The 17,215-nt window shown below is 40.5% G+C and overlaps 1 protein-coding gene across 1 annotated transcript in view; it reads left to right on the top strand.

The window, feature by feature from the left end:
- PDZD2 (PDZ domain containing 2) overlaps positions 1–17,215 on the top strand; it is a 1,063,478-nt gene that overhangs the window by 912,320 nt on the left and 133,943 nt on the right. Inside the window, exon 19 of the mRNA XM_078674899.1 lies at positions 7,149–10,653. Within this exon, the coding sequence (XP_078531025.1) occupies positions 7,149–10,653 (3,505 nt within the window). The remainder of the gene's footprint in view (positions 1–7,148; positions 10,654–17,215) is intronic.

The raw sequence follows: 17,215 nt of genomic DNA, 5'->3' as shown, positions 1-17,215 counted from the left end.
AGGAGCTATTTCAAACCCCAACTTGTACCGAATGCAGAGCCACTTGGATTCACCATGGGCACCAACATCACCCTCAATGAACACTGCCAAAAAAAAAAAAAAAGTCCTGGTGCCAGCTCTGACTTTTCTTATAGAAAGTGACTTCAGAACTGCTGTTCAAGCACTTGTACTCTCACATCTGAATGGTAATAATGCCCTACGGCATGGCTTCCCTTTAGGGGCATCCTACATGCTGCTGAAACTCCATTGGTTCCCCTGTCCTGTCCAATTCATCTTCAGAACCAGCTGCGTCATTTACAAAGCTATCGCGACCAGCAGCCCTGCTTATCTTGCAGGCAAGCCCACCATCTCTGGTGGCTCTCGGCACACCCACAACCAGGACATCATCAGAATGCAAACTAAGAGTGTAAGAAAAAAACAAAACGGCAGGCCTTTTCCTTCTATACACGCAGGTTGTGGAACAGTGTCTGCATATCCATCAGGACCTCTTCAGTGCTTCTCCAATTTAGGAAAGAGTTGAGGACTCTCCTCTTTAAGGGATAACTACACCACAATGCATCAACAATCCTCACCATAGCTTCATTTCCTCTTACTCCTTGACTTTGCTTGTTTACAGTGCTCTGCTGCCTTTTGGCAAGGTTTGTGCTATAGAAATATGTATACCGTATGTAATCATGCATACATACCTTGTTTGAGACTTTAGTTGCAGAGCCCTGGATTTAGAAATCTTCCTTTATGGCTGAAAATACTACAGTAGATCCTCTTTGTTTATCACTATTGAAATGATGGCAGATGAGAAGCTGTTAATGATTTTCATTTTGGACAGTAGCCGGGCTTAAGTTATTTTTACTGCCAGGAAGGTGGAAAATTCTCCCTGTCAGGGCTGTAGCTTTCAGTACTGTAGGAGAAGAAGTGACAACGGGCCTCATGGCTGTTAAGAGTACACAGCCCCCAATTATAGTTTTTTAGGTCGAGCCTAAAGCAGTGCATCTGCTTACTCGACTTTTAGTACGGGGGTTTTCAAAGTGCTACCTTGCTGGCCTCAAGCTTGCGTGCACGTGCGCGTGCATGCGCGCAGCCGCCATTTGGTTTCTGTCAAGACTCATTAAGCCTTACCGCGAGTGAATCCCCTCCCCTCCCCTACCCCCTTCCTTCTCCCACTCCCTCCTCATCAGCTTCTCTCATTGTTGGATCCATTTCACAGGGAAGCAACTAAATGAAATAAGGAAAGAGAGGTGGGCTGCTCGCGCGCACCAGTCAGACATACACTCGCAGAAACCCACTTTAACCTGCAAGTATGTCTGCAACCTACATCTAAAATCATTTCTCTACTTGCCTCAGCTATCAGGGTAGGTCATATTAATGGGTTTCTTCTTTGTGCGAACACCTATATCCGGTTCATGTTTATTTTAAAATGGCATGTACCAAAACATTTTGCTCTTACCTGCGCAGCCTCCTTTCTTTGTAAATGAAACCACCCCATTGTAAGGTGGGGGCCACTTTTTTCAGTAACTCCTATGTTAACGTTAGTAAGTATGCGATGCTCTGCCTATTAGCCAGGATCATGAAAAGCATGCTACTTACTAGCTGGCAGGTCATACTGGTCTGAAACACAGCTGACAAACGTGTTTTCGAGCAGCCATAGAAAGCAAACAAAACAGTGCATTGGCAAATGTCTATAAGACATTGGTTAACCTCTTCCAATTCAACAGGCTTCTTCCCCATTACTAAGTGATTTAATCTATCCCTGTACCGCTGTGTGCCCATTGGCCCCTGGATCACAACTTGCTGCGGACTCAACCATCCACGAGCATTATTTTCAACTGCCTGGAGTTTTGTCGTCTGCTTTGAAGAGAACCTGAAGAGCTCCATCCATATCTCCTCCAATGCTTCCTCGACCTAGTTCCAAGCTCTGCATTGCCCATCTTTATAGAGTGAGAAAACTCTTTAGCGCTATCGTAATAAAAAACAAATTTGTGTAAATTTCTTGTCTGCGCCCCTCTCGTGTGTTTAGTTGCCACCAGAGTTTTGTTACACGCAACTTCAGCTTTTCATTGTACAGACATTAGGCTGGGCGCCTCCTCAAAACCCAGTTAATATTCTTTCCTGCTTTTGAAATCTACCTGTCTGGCTCCTTAACAGCTACTTTTTGTCTGCACAGGGGATCATATGTCACAACCAATGCGCCTGCGCTCTCAGAGTCCTGACGCAGGCTTGGGTTTAGGCTCAGAATGGCTGTTCCAACAGCAGTTCCTCAACCCCCTGTGCCCCCTGTCTCTGAAGTCTTGTGGCATATGGCTAAAGTCTAGCTGTCATGATGCGTACATGGCAGTAGACAACACTGGTTACGCTCTTCTAACTATACAATATAGACAACATCGATGGTAAGGCGATCTCCCATGGTGATAATATTGTGTGTGGTCTTTGTAAATCTTAGGAGACAAAAGGGGATTTTTGACGTGAATGAGACCACAGTTTTATCGCGTCTACTACAAATGTGTTTATATTCACACAATGGCAGGTGTCTGTCGCCAATGTAATCCTATTTGAGGTGGGATGGAGGTTGTGATTGAAAACATAAAGCAGTAATCATTTATTGAAGCTTTATTTCATGTGCTAGATGTAATTTCACAATAGAAATATGAAGCCACTCGAATTAAAAGCAGTAAATGCAAACCAGCAATCTAAACCTCTAGCTTTTCTGGCATGTCCGGTATTCCTGAGAGGCAGTGGAGTGAATGGTTACAAGAACTCAGTGACTAACCCTCAAACTGGTCCGTGCTCAAGGAGGCATTGCTTAGTAGAACTATCGATGCCAACCGCTGATGCCCCATTAGCTTCCAAGGCCTTTTTAACACTTGCATATCACTTACTCTCCATTCACAAAGCCAACAATATCTAGTGTGCTATATAAAGTGCTATATTCTAGACACGAATGCCACATACTTACACATATTCTTCACTGCTACTTGCTTTGCATATCCAATAGGTCTAGCTTTTGGGACCTTATAAGTATTTAGTTATGCAGCACAATATCCTTGGTGCAACAACATCAATTGTTGCATGGCTAAACACTTATAAGGTCCCAAAGGTGAGACCTATTGGCTATGCCAATGCTTGTTTTTCTTCTACCACACCATGAGATAGGGTTTTGCAACAATGGTTCTCTGCGTTGTAGATTGGATGATATTAAGGTACCGAAGTTTGTTTTCTGGAAAATGCTCTGCTTTTGACTTGTGCATCTTTATGTAGCTTATAAGCACATTGGTGTTGTCAGAGTAGGGATGCAAAGCCATGCTCACAAAGGGGTGTATAGAAAAGATGATGGGTTATTTGTGTTCTGTGTATCTTAAACATATAGAAGCCACAGACTCTCCCTTTTCTAATGCAGTTTCTTGTTAACTTGTACATGTCAGGAATCATTATCTGCCTTATAGGAGATGCGGAATACAGACCATATAATAGTAAACCAGCTTCAACTAGAGATCTTATGTCATATTGCTGTCACATGCAGACGTGCTGCAAACGTTCTTATCTATACCATTTATTTATTTTTTGCTCAACAACACATGCCCTGGTGTAGCCCCCGGCTGATTATTTTATTTGGAAAAATTGGGGCCCCTGCCTAATAGGATGAACCCTGGCAAGGTAAATTTATTCTTTGGAAAAAGAAGTGCACACCGGGTTTCGTGTATTCTAAAACTGAAAGTGATTTAGACATGTGATTATATCAACAAATCATTCTGCACTCATATAATTATTTTTCATACCGTTTTTTTTATTTTATTTTGAGTGATATCTGATTTTGTTTATTTTTGACGTTTTTTTTCCTCTTATTATTTTTACTTATTGCACATATACATATACTTTGTTTGTTTCCCAAAACCGTTTTCCTATACAAATATCTTAAGAAATTATCATAAAAATAATTGATTGATTTAAAAATAACCACTTAATCGTTATGAGAACTGAATGAAAACGCAGAAATTAATTCCTTCAACGCGTTTCGGCCGTTGCCTTCCTCAGGAAATCTGCTTTGTTCTTTGTAACAGTTAATGTGGCTTTTAACTTCCTGTTCGATCCACCACACCTGTTGCCTTATTTTCTTTCTGGAGTCTGCATTACTCTTGTAGGGGATCTAAGGAATCATAAGAGACCTCTTCTATATTGGCCCGCGTAGTCTGCTTGGCTGTGTGACTGCTCGCGATTTCTGTCTTGGATGAAGAATATAGGAGGGTTTCCTATCTTGAGTCCGTCTAAACCTCTTCTATACTTGACCGCGTGGTCTACTAGTCTGTTTCGCTGCTCTTGGTTCCCGACTTGAATGCTACAGGTTAGTGGGTTCTTGTCTGATATATTCGGATGTCGTCCTCGATGTAGTCCGACCCCCGGCTGATTACTAATCTTTTCTGTCTGCCCTGGGAGGATAATCAATGAATGCCCCTGCTGCTCTGTCCACCTAAGGGGATCAGCCTTCCATAAACCCCCAAGTAATGGAAATTTGCTGTCCAGTGCAGGCAGCCAGCCTGTAGTCACCCCATCTTTCAGTCTCTCATTGTTTCCAGTTGCACATCTACGTTTGAATAAGGCAGACCATTCATTATAAGTGGGACATGTACAACCACTCATAATTACTGTGAGCAAGACCATATGATTTGTGCCGGGAATGGGTGTGTTTTTGCACTTGATTACTACTTGAGCATGAAAAAAATTGAAATAAATCCTACCAAAAGTAATTGCAATCATTTTGTGTGACTTTTTTTGCCCTGTGCATAAAGTTGCTTGAGCGTTATCACCAAGTAAAATCTGATGGTAACTGCCTGAACAAACAGAGGTGTGGTTGCAATTTCTGCTCAATTCTCAATATGAGTTAATCTTAGAATAGCAAAAATATAATTTGTACCAATCTTAACTCTAATTCATGACCTATCTGTAAGAGACTATAGATTTGGCAAGTGATATAATCAGCTCATAGTACTAATGATTTACATAAGAAATGTGATTGCATCATTAATTTTGATTGACATTACAAATATCCCTGAAGGCACAGTATCTAAGAAGGCCAGAAGGTGCATTGTCAAGTAACTTTTGGGAAAAAGCTTCTGTTTCCCAACCTGCTTAAACTTTGCTTTGCTGAAGATAGTTTTCTAATCAGAATCAGCCCTGTACTGGACGTCAATGGAGAAACTCAAGAAACTTGTTTGCAAAAAAGAATGATCAATTACTCATGAAGTGATTTAAAAAGATATATGATCCCCTAAAAAGACTTCTAGAATGAAAAATTAATAAAGCATCTAATCACTCTGCCACCCTGTTTAAACATGTAGTTTCTGTCGCAGCTAACCCTCAGGATGTTACCAAGAAGACTTAATCTGAAGGTTTTTGTATCAAACTCAATTGTCTTTACACATGGAAAATTTTAAAAACAGACGTACTCTGACTTTACTGGGACCCAATCATTCCAGCATCTGCTGATTAATCCAAAGGAGACTACCTCCCTATTCCTCTGGAAACTATAGACTTTTTAAGAGACTCTGAAGGCGCCTGGCTACTAACTAAATCCTTGAATTACTTTGCACCAGTAACACATTTCATCAAATTATCCATCTGTGAGTCCTTTAGTCTTGAAAATGTTAAATAAGCCTGTGTGACTTGTCGACATCATATAACCCAACCTGCCTCCCTGAGCCAGCTAACTTCCTACCAATTGCTTCTCTGCCAGTTTGGCTAAGAACCTTGAAAATGTGATTGACCAACAATTGTGGCAATTTTTAGACTTTTGCAAGACGCTGAAAAAGTTCTTCCGGGCCTCTGAGATTACATGTTGTGGTATATTCATGGGGAGGGTGACATCCCTTATTGTTGTATTAAGTATCCCCACCGCCTTCATCATCCTTGCACATGCTGTTCTCATTGAGCGATTATTTATCTTTCTGGGGGCATCAGATGAACTATCATTTGGTTTCAATCCTTTTCTGGCCCTAAACAGTAGGTAAAGCTGTGAACCTCTGTCAGATCCCACTTCTGCAGCCTTGGACATCTCACAGGTGGCAGTTGTATCTACTACTCTTTTTATCATCTACTTTAACCTTCTAATTGACTCAGCTAAAGATGAATAAGTAGCACTTTAGTGTTATGCAGATGACACCCAGATCTATGTTCAATTCTCCCAATGCATATAATCTTGTGTAAATCTGGAACGCCTGCTGCATGACATCCAGAATTTGGCAAACTCAAATTACCTCAAATTGAAGTAATCCAAGTCCGAAAGTATCATTTTTTGAGTCAAGAATATGTCTTCTCTTATGTCCATTGATGGCCCCATAATTTATGGTTTTCATTGTCCCCAACCAACGTAGAAAATAATCTGGACTTTCTTTTTGATGTGGAGGTCTCTATTGTGCCACATGTGAACTCATTGGTCAAATATTTTTGTTCCAGATCACCAGACTCAAACCTATTCTGCCACTTCTTTCTAAAAAAAAATAAAAAAAAAAATGACTGCCTGCAGAAGTAAATGCCCAGAACGATAACTTATTTAATTAAATATTCTCATCATACAGATGTATTCTACTAACTGGATAAGCAGGTGCCGAAATCAATGTGGTTTGTGATTAGGTCATATTATAGAACTGGTATAAATGGAAGGGTTTTGTAATTAGACAGTAATCCAGAAAACTAGATTTTCATTACATTGATAAATTGTCTTTACAGGTATAGTTTAAAAAAATGATTGTATTATATTGCAGAAATTGGGTGACCAAGGAAGTATATCTAGACATGGGGGGGAGGATAGTCTGTTTGACATCTTCAGAGTACGGCAAGGTAATGGGGTAATCTCATCTTACCTTCTGGGGAGCCCCTTCTGATTTCCTTACACTGATTGTGGATTAAGATATGTTAGGTTACATCTGTTTGATGATTGTTTGACCCATCATTGAATCCACATTCCCAGGGATAAAACTGTTCAGACCTAATTAAGATGATCAGTCAGAAGTGTACAGTACACACCAAACATTTATTTAGCGCAAGAAAATACTATAATGCCAATAATTTGTGCTAGGAATATACATATATAAAGACCTACATTGGTACGATTGATATTTTGGAAAAATTATATTTACTGTATTTTTACTTTTGTTTTACAGCTGTGAATCAATTATCCAATATCATCATGTCTTCAGGGGGTGACTTAAGCAAAGACGATCCAGCAGTAGAAACCAGTCCTGAAAGATTTGAGGAACATTTTCAAAATGACACATCTAAATGCCTTTCTGACAGAACATTGTTGTCTGAATCATTCTTGTTATCAGCAGTGGAGCCAAAAGATGCACCTCAAAGTCCTTTGAAGGATTGTCGCGGGAGTCCAGTTACAAATATTGATGAGTTTGATAGTGAGCTAATTTATTCTGAGAATAGTCCGTGTTTTCAGACTATGGACACACAATGTGGAGAGAAGGTTACTAAAGACAATGCTTGTGTGGTGATTCAGGAAATTGATTCCTGCTGCTCCGAGGTTAATACAGCAGTAGCACATGAGCAACTTGAACACCCAAGGGAATGTGCAAATGCTTCTCCTGCCAAAATGGAAGAAATGTTTGGATTTTCTGTCTTGGATTCCCTTAATACTACCAGAGTTTTCACTGTAAATAAAAACAATCTCAGTAACTATTCAAGGAATTTTGGCAATTTGACAGAAACTGATTCCCCCTCATCAAATTATTTAGACAATTGCAGTGATGCATTTTCAAAAACTATGTACGGAGCTGCAGAAGATTCCTTCTCAGATACGGAATCGTTAATTGAAGCTCCCACTGATTCCACAAGTGATTTTCCATTGTCCTCAATTGAGACCAGTTCACATTTCTCAGAGACACATCATGCTACTGACTCGGAAGAAGAGCAGATTGAGATTTGCTCCTTGAATAGTAGTCTTTTTCACCCACCAGTGACGCTGGCCCAGTCATCTGAACACTCACTTCTTGAGGCTCTGTCGTTTCCTAGTAAGCCACGTGATATTGCCATTGAAAACTACGTTTGCCCTTCAGAAACGAATAAATGTGAATTTACGGACGCACTTGAAAAATCCTCTATTCCATCAACAACCTTGGAATGTTGTACGGATGTGGCTGGAACAATATCTTTGCAAAATTCACAAGTTTCTGCTTCTCATCTTTCCAGTAATTATGACCACAGAAACCAACAAATCACTGACAAAATCTCTTTTCCATCAAGCAACTTAGATAACAATAGGGACTTAAATGTGAAGGAGGGAGCTAACATTTCAGAAAATGCTAATTCAATGGGCGTTTGCGAGTCTTCTAAAAATATCGGGCATTTTAGCAGCCAATCTATACATGCCTTCTCTGCAGACCACTTAGAAGAAAACCAAAGAGAAAATGCATCAGCAAAAGAAAAGGACTGCATGAGTTCTAAAAGTGAAGCAGATAATACAAATGTTCCCTCGTTACAAATTCCTATAAGCACGCCTAAGTCTCCACTCCTAACTAAAGCTGATAGTTTGAATAGGACTACTCAAATTGGACAAAACAAAATTCAAGTATCCACAGATCAGTGCAAAGTCCACAGTTCCAGCCCCAATAAAAGCAAAGAGAGTACAGTGCCACAGACGTTGCCTCTGCAGCAAAAGTTGTCAAACAAGGGAGTTTCTTCTAGAAGTACCATTGAATCACTTATAGACAGCACACACAAATTACGAACAGGTCCAAAGTTAAAGGGACTAACCATCAAAAGCAAATGTAAAGCTAATATTGAAGTCTCCAGTGCTGAAAGAAACGACAGGAGTGACTGCAAAAAGACAGTTGCTTCCTTACAGCCATCTCCCAAACTTTTGACCAAGAGGGTCTCACTGACTCATAGTTTAGCAAAGAGCAAAGAGATTGACAGAAATAATTCAAATGCATCTAATAATGTTAGATCTGAACGAGACAACCAACCCCTGCAGGCTTTGCCTAAAGTAGAACCTTCTTATAAGTCTGCTGATAGAAATGAGAATCAATCTGGGCACCTCGTTGTGAATGGTGAAACAGCCAGGCATTTAAAGGAAAGCAACATTTCTAGCCCTCAGTTTAACATTCCAAAAAATGCCCTCAAACAGAATGTAGAGGACAGCAAAAGCAGCATTACACAACTCCAAAAGACAACCCTGCTGCATAATTACATACCAGAACTTGAGTCCATCAACAAAACAAATGAAATCCATAAAGAGAGTAGGTCTTATGTTTGCAATTCACAGTCAAACGTTGACCACACAGACAAACCAGTTGCCCCAGAAATACCTGTTTCCCAAAACTGTTCTTTGTCATTAAATTTTCCAGGCATTTGTGAAGAACATTCTGCAAGTCAAGATATTCGGCGTACCTTTATAGAGGTGAAGCTATCGTCGTCTTTGGCACCTTTGTCTAATGTTCCTTTCTCTGAAACAAAGCAAACTAATGACCGGTCTAAAACAGAGACCCCTGAGCAAAAAGAAGATTCAATGGAACTTGTCATAGTAGACTCATCTGTTAATACATATAATACATCAAGACCAGTGACAAGAACGCACTCAATGCCAACACACTTGTTACCTAATTTAAAAGAGGATAGAAGTGTGCACATTCCCTCAAACCTGGTTCACTCTATACCAGACAGTATAGAAGCTCAAAAATATAATTGTGATTTTAATTCCCAATCAGTCATATTGCAGAAGGGTAAGGTAGATATAAGACAATCTGACACTGTTCAAGATCAGCAGCAACACATTGAATCTTCTCAGGCAATCCCAAAACTAGATCATAAAGAATCAACATCAGTAAATGTAAGAAGAAGTCCTAGCAAAGCAAAAACAAGGCACGCTAAAAGAAACTACTATTATGAACTTTACTGGCCTCATGATCCCAACCCATCTTTTTCTGTAAAACAACGAATTAAATCTTTTGAGAATCTTGCAACTTTTGAGAAACCTCTTATTAAAGCTATTGATATCCACTCCACCGTTCTCAGTTCCAAACCCCCTCTTTGTAGGAGATCTTCAGGTTACATATCCTTGGGCACAACAAACATTGGAGATGTCTCTCGGTCTTTAAGACGGAGTTTGAGTTCATGTAGTGACGGCCAGAATGAAGTGCCCTTATCTCCACAACTAAAGAAATCTCCATCAAGTGGTGCCTTAACTCATTTTGAAGGAGATTCAATGGACTGTAACTCAAATACCACTACAGTTGAGAAATGTGTACCTGACCAAGATCAGGTCATATCACTCCAAACTCCCCCTGTTAGAAGAAACCGGTCTTCAGGAGGACCGAGCAGACATTCCTCATTATCACGTTCTAAATTGAGGGAGCTAAGAGCACTCAGTATGCCTGACCTTGACAAACTGTGCAATGAGGACTTCTCCAGCGAGGCGACAGAAAGCCATTTCAAAACAGAATTAGAAGGTGGTACTAAAACATCTGATGAACTTCCTGCTCAGAGCTATTGTCACATGAATGGGTCCAGTCTGACAGGCAATGCTAAAGGTGGCAGACAGAGTGGAAAAGTGAGTAACCTATTGGCTAATGGGTGTGGCACACCAGGTTCAGCGTCGGATGATGACCTGCCACAAGACCACTGCCTTGAGAGAAAATCGTCTGGAAAAAGTTGGTCAATAAGGTATTTGATCTTCTTTTTTAATTGATTGCATTTTTTTTAAACAAAATTGTCGATTTGTGTTTCGTAAAATGAGAATTGAAAATCTAGCTGATGTATATTATGGTATGAGAATATTGCATCTTTTAAATTTGAAAACATTTACATATTTAGGAACTGAAAAAGTACAGTAAATACATGAATTGCAGTCACCCTATCTTGCAGAACCTTTGGTACCGGTTGCCCTCTGTCATCTGTTCATGCATCCATAGGATTTCTTCTTCTTCCTCTTTCCTGAAACCATCTGTTTGGGACAAATATATATTGGAGTTTAGTGGATTGGGAGCTTCGATGGGTTTAGTGGGATCATGGTTTCAAGGACTTTTTGTTAAAAAGGATATAAAAAGGGGACTTTCAACTATGAATCAGTGGATTACTACAGTATTTAACTAATGGGATACATACTTTTCTATTACCTTATTTATTTATTTTTTCCTATTATAGCATTAAAACCATTAGTGTTATAAAAGTATATTTGCTTATCAGGCGCTCCCAGGGTTTTGGGGAATAGAAATACATGTTTCCCAATTTTCAGGGTTCTTACTCTTTTCATAGTCCTCTTTGAACCTAAGGACTGCTAAATGTTCTCTTGGCATTTATCTCAGCTTACATAAAGGCTTTTGTCCATTACGGTTGGGAAATCCAACATGATGACATTATGTTATGTATCACTGTATGTATTTTGAACTGAAATATCTGCAAGACTGTCAGACTGTGTGGCCTTAAAAGTGTCTGGGTGATCTGTTCCTATTTTTGAATTTTGGTGAATGATATTACCATTAATTTCTATTTTGTTACCTAAAATGTAAAAAAAGACTTTCAGTCAACCATAGATCTAAAACCTTCACTCATTAAAAGTGCACCACATGGACTTTATTCTAGTGGAGCTGGACTCTGTTTAATTCATCTGGCATTTTTTAAAATTAAGATATACAAAATCTGACAACATTTAGTCTAAAAACAGTGATGTCATCAAAAGTTTTGATGTATTTGAACAGTTTTTTTTAAATCTTCTATTAGCTATTCACAATGTGCCAAAAATATTAGTAAAAATATAAGAGTATAATCAATCAGGCAGTCAAGAGTTTCTAAATATGCACAAGGTTGAATCAATAGGATTCCAGTCTACAACTGTAGTTTATGCTTCATTTCATCCCTTTGTAAAACATTTCTTCTTTCCACCGAGCGAGCTATGGCTCTTATTGTTAACTTCAAGTTTAGGCATTTTCAAAGCCCTACTCAACATAGTATTCTCATGCACATCTGAATCATGAAACTACTCATTTCAATCTATATATAAGAGCTATGCTTTTAAAGAGGTGTTCATCAGGATCATGATCCTGGGTTATTTCATCTCTATAGAAACAAAATTTGACCGATTGTATGAAAATTAATGTATTTACACTAATAAGGCTTGGAAAGCGTTTTTTATTTCATCATACCGGCGTCTTTATTGGTGTCTCAGTCAGATTTGTGTTATGGGCAGGGTTCCACGTGATACTCCCTGGAAGAAGATAAAACATCTTTGAGTCACTTCAGATCGGTGTTGCTTCAGTCAAAGCACACCCTGCCATTCAGCTTGCAGGGCTTACTAACAGTCTTTATACAGTTTGATATAACATCTTTTTTGGAACTTAATTGATAATTAGGCAGAAGTTCTCAATAGCATGATCCCAATGAATTGCCTGTGAATAAAGTTCATTTGGTGCAGTTCTAATGTTAGTGTATTTTCTATGATTGAACAAAGCCTGTTGGCCAGTTTCATTTCTTTAGGCTCACACCTTTGCATACCTTAAAGAACTCAACCCCTTACCACATTATTTTCTAATCTGTACATCTGTGTTATTAAATGTGCCATTAAACATGGAATTGGAGTAATCCCAGTGTGCTCCATGTATTGCTTTGGCAAGTGTCACTTTCTCACTTTCATGTAGTAGAGGTTACATTTGATGTCATACTTTTAGATAGGAATTGCTACGATTTTTCCCATTACATACTTGCTGAGCATGAAACTTTTAGGCAAAGGTTAATAACCATATATTTTTTTTTGTGACTTTGAGATTTGACCGCTGCCAATCAAGAGGAATTTATGTTCTGGTGCCAGTTATTAGGTCGAATCCTAGCGTAAGACTGCGCACATGCGCAGTCTCGCTGGCGAGATTTAGTGATATCAGGGGAGATTCACTAGCGGGCTTTAAGCCCCGCCCCTCTTTTCCATTGGCTGGCGTTACCGTTCATGCTAAACGGTGGCCAGCCATTGGAAAAGAGCGTCCTCTGATGTACTCTTTTCTCTTTTGAGTCAGTCCCACTTGGACTGGCTGCCCTGACTTCCTGCTGGCGTAAAAGGTTTGAAGATAATAAACCTTTTACGCCAGCAGGAAGTCCGGCCAAGCCCGTCCAATTGGGACGGCAGAAAAACAGAAAAGTCCTGGCGAGCGCTTTTTTTCACGTTACCCTGTTAATGTGAAAGGAATGTGTGGCAGGCTCAGTGCGGATGGACCAACATGTCTTAAATCTTGCTGTCACCTTGAATGTGCCTACCAAGTATTTTTCGTTAGCAAGTACCATCTGCAGTGTCACCGTTGGGATGTTAAGGGTTGTTTGCCAGGTGACAGCTGAGTGGGACGGGACCTTCCGCTCCCGCCCTCGAGAAGCGATTGATGGACTTTGAAGGCTTTCACACGTAAAGCCGGGCCTCCCAGCTCTGAGGCCTGGGTGTGAAAGAGCTTGCCACTGCTCCCGTAGGATGCTGTGGGAAAAGAGCCGCAGCCTCGGCCTCTTTGTGCGGCCCCTTTGTTCCTCTGGAGCTACATCAGCGGTGACCTTCAAGAACTACGGATTGCTAAAGGGTTCGTCGCTTGACGACTAGGCCCTCACAAGTCTGTTTTCTCTCAGAAGGCGCTCCCGTTGCACGTGTACTTTGATCGGTTGGCCAGAGGACCTCTCTGGTTCCTTCTCCTCCTTCTGAAGGCGCTGGTAGCTAGACAAAGCTGAGATGTTAAATCAGTGAGTTTAGTGCTCGCCGCCAAAAAATGCGTCAAGAACTTGGTGTATGTTTCTCCTTAAAAGGAAAGGTCACGGCTCCCACAATAGACAGCGGTACCAAAACATTGGCCTTGCTGCTGCTGCCAACAGCTGAGAGAATTAGATCGCCTTTCAGAGTAAGATACACGGTTTTCAAGTCCCCAAAAGCGTTTCCAAAAAGTTTCCCGAAACTGCTTTTAAAACTTGGATTTCGAAATTCTTTGAAGAGTGGAAAACAGAAGGATCGTTCTGGAATACGCCCACCCAGAGAAGCAGGTAAGAAACACCCGGTGGAAGCGACAGACAGGCAGCCATCCGCCAGCCGAGCCCCGCCTGCTGCTCCTCTCGCGCTATCTCAGCTGCTATGAGCCGCCTGACACAGACGTCCCTCCGCCTCTGTGCCCTGTGAGAGAAGCCAGGAGCCGCGGGTGAAAGCAACTTCCAATGAAGTGAGTGAGCGGAGCTGCGCCCATAGTGTCCTGGGTAAGTGGACGCTGTGACAGGCAATGTTGTAGGGTAACTGGGTGGGGGAGGGGCTGGAATGCAAGTGAGAGAAGCCAGGAGCCGTGGGTGAAAGCAACTTCCAGTGAAGCGAGTGAGCTGAGCTGCGCCCGTAGTGTCCCGGGTTAGTGGAGGCTGTGACAGGCAATGTTGTAGGGTAACTGTTTGGAGAGGGGTTGGAATGCGAGTGAGAGAAGCCAGGAGCCATGGGTGAAAGCAACTTCCAGTGAAGCGAGTGAGCGGAGCTGCACCCGTAGTGTGCCTGGTAAGTGGACGCTGTGACAGGCAATGTTGTAGGGTAACTGTTTGGGTGGGGGAGGGGCTGGAATGCGAGTGAGAGAAGCTAGGAGCCTTGGGTGAAAGCAACTTCCAGTGAAGCAAGTGAGCGGGGCTGCGCCCGTAGTCTGCCGGGTTAGTGGACGCTGCGACAGGCAATGTCGTAGGGTAACTGTTTGGGTGGGGAGGGGCTGGAATGCGAGTGAGAGAAGCCAGTAGCCGTGGGTGAAAGCAACTTCCAGTGAAGCGAGTGAGCTGAGCTGCGCCCGTAGTGTGCCGGGTAAGTGGACGCTGTGACAGGCAATGTTGTAGGGTAACTGTTTGGAGAGGGGTTGGAATGCGAGTGAGAGAAGCTAGGAGCCGTGGGTGAAAGCAACTTCCAGTGAAGCGAGTGAGCGGAGCTGCGTCCCTAGTGTGCCGGGTAAGTAGACGCTGTGACAGGGATTGCACATAAAGTTTGCCTACCAGCAGATAGGTTTATGAGCCTCAAGCAGTGATCTTCATTCTACGCCAACGGCTAGATAGAAATCGTATATCAGCAAGAGATTAGCGATCTTTTCCTGGGTTCCTGCATTAGATATGAATTTTAAATAAGCAGTCATGCCTCTTCCTGTTCCAGAGAAGTGTTAGCTTTTTAGCTGGAAATGGCTGAAGGTAAAATACTTTTGGACAATGGAAAATGATTGTGGGGTTTATGGATGTTTATTTTATTGGCCAACTAGCTCCTTTAGGACAACACACTACTTTGTTACATTCCTTAGCAGCCAGCGTTCAGGCAGGCACATGTGCATTTCCATCCTGCTAGTCATTCACATTTCAAAATGACCAAACCAGAGTGCATTATCATATATCCCTTTACCGCAGAAAAAGGGAGAAACTACAGTAATTGCATACCTTTTCTTGAAATAAATGAAAGTTAGCTAATACCTAAACAGATAATACTGTCCAGCAAGATATATAATGGTAGACTGAAAGGGTTATTTAAATGCAGTTGCTGTAACTTTCCTATGAGTTCAAACAGGTAGTTGCAGAGTTTTATTTGCCATGCACTGCAGCAGGTTCTTAACAAGCATTAAAAATGCAATAGGTCTCACCTTTTATTAAGTTAAAGCCATTCGCTTTGCTATACAATACCATTAACAAAGCAAAAGGCTTTAACTTAACCAAAGGCGAGACCCGTTGCATTTTCAATGCTTGTTCAGAAACGTTTCTTGATCCAGGCATCATCAGCTCGTTTTTACTAGTGTTAAGAGACAACATTTGTCATCTATCCTATTCTAATTCACATTTCTTTGCATTTAATGCAAGCTTTTGTTCAATGTATGCAGTGAGCAAAAAGCAAATATACTATGTAAATAATGGGTAGGGAATTAATGTTTTGTCGCTTGAGTATGGCATTAGATTATCTGTGAGTAAATTGGGGTTAGAATTTTATGAGGAGGGGGAGGCGATGGACAATTTCCTTGGGTAAATAAGAATACCAGAGGAACCCCAAAGGGCAATAATGAACAGTTAAGAACAAATGTAACTGGAGGGGAAGGATGAGTGACATCATATTGCAGACTGCAAGTATGCAGGTTTGAACACTGGTGGAGGGGACTGGAGATTATTTTAGTGAATATTTCCTGTTAGTCTTTCCCTTTGGTACATATTCATCTGGTGATATAACGGTTATGGCAGTTGTCCCATTGTCATTTGGCATATTTATGGACATCACACCTGGCTAAAAATAGGTGCAAGATCTATGAACCTATTCCCTGGTCATGTGCATTTTATATACTTGTTTAAACAATAATGTTAGACTTTAAATAGAGCAAATGATAAATCATGACCTTTATATATTCTTTATTTGTTCTTATTGGTTATTGAACAAATCTGACTCAGCCTATTCAAAGTATAAAGAAATCAATTAACAGAACCCAAAAGGCATACTGATGTCCTTGGTATAGAAATCAGCAAATTTCTTTCAATTTTACATTAATCACAAAAGTACAAATAAATGTACATCCTGTATGAAAAAGGTAGCACCTGAGAAGGATTAATAACATGACTTATTAATCTTTCTTAATTAATGTCACCAAAAGGAAGAACCTTTTAATATAAACACAAATCTGAATCCTATATCTGTAGATGCAGAGCTGAAACTATATCTTCAAATTAATATTGCACCCATTATTGCAAATTACAGCAAAGATGACAGAATGTTGTATAATTATGGTTAATGATGGCATTTCAGTATCGTATAGTATAATTATTATGTTATACCGCCTAGCATTAAAAGTACGCATTTTGAACTGATCCACTTTTGACAACAGCTTATACAACTACACTACTCCCATGCTGTATGCATTTATTCCATTCATAACTCAAAACGTATTCAGTATTTTATTTAACATACCTTTTTCTGTACATCGCATTTGATTCCTTACATGTATCTAAAATGGATTCCTTTATAACACAAAATACAGTCTTCCTACATTTAGATTCTCTATATACTTTGCTAAATCTACATTATGTGTACATGATACTTAAAATGCTTTCTGTGCAATAACAGATACTCTGTCAAAGGATATCTCAAGAGTGCTTCTCTTCTTTGGGGTCCGCAATCATCTTCGAACTCACAGTATGAGAATGTTGAAATCATTCCTTAAGTGGCATCTATGCTTACACATATAGTGGCCCTCCCTTTTCAGTGAGGTAAACGTTTATTCACATATCTTTGCCA

Source organism: Lissotriton helveticus, chromosome 2_1 (assembly GCF_964261635.1).
Source record: "Lissotriton helveticus chromosome 2_1, aLisHel1.1, whole genome shotgun sequence".
Lineage (NCBI taxonomy): Eukaryota > Metazoa > Chordata > Amphibia > Caudata > Salamandridae > Lissotriton > Lissotriton helveticus.
This window is presented reverse-complemented; position numbering and strand designations above follow the sequence as displayed.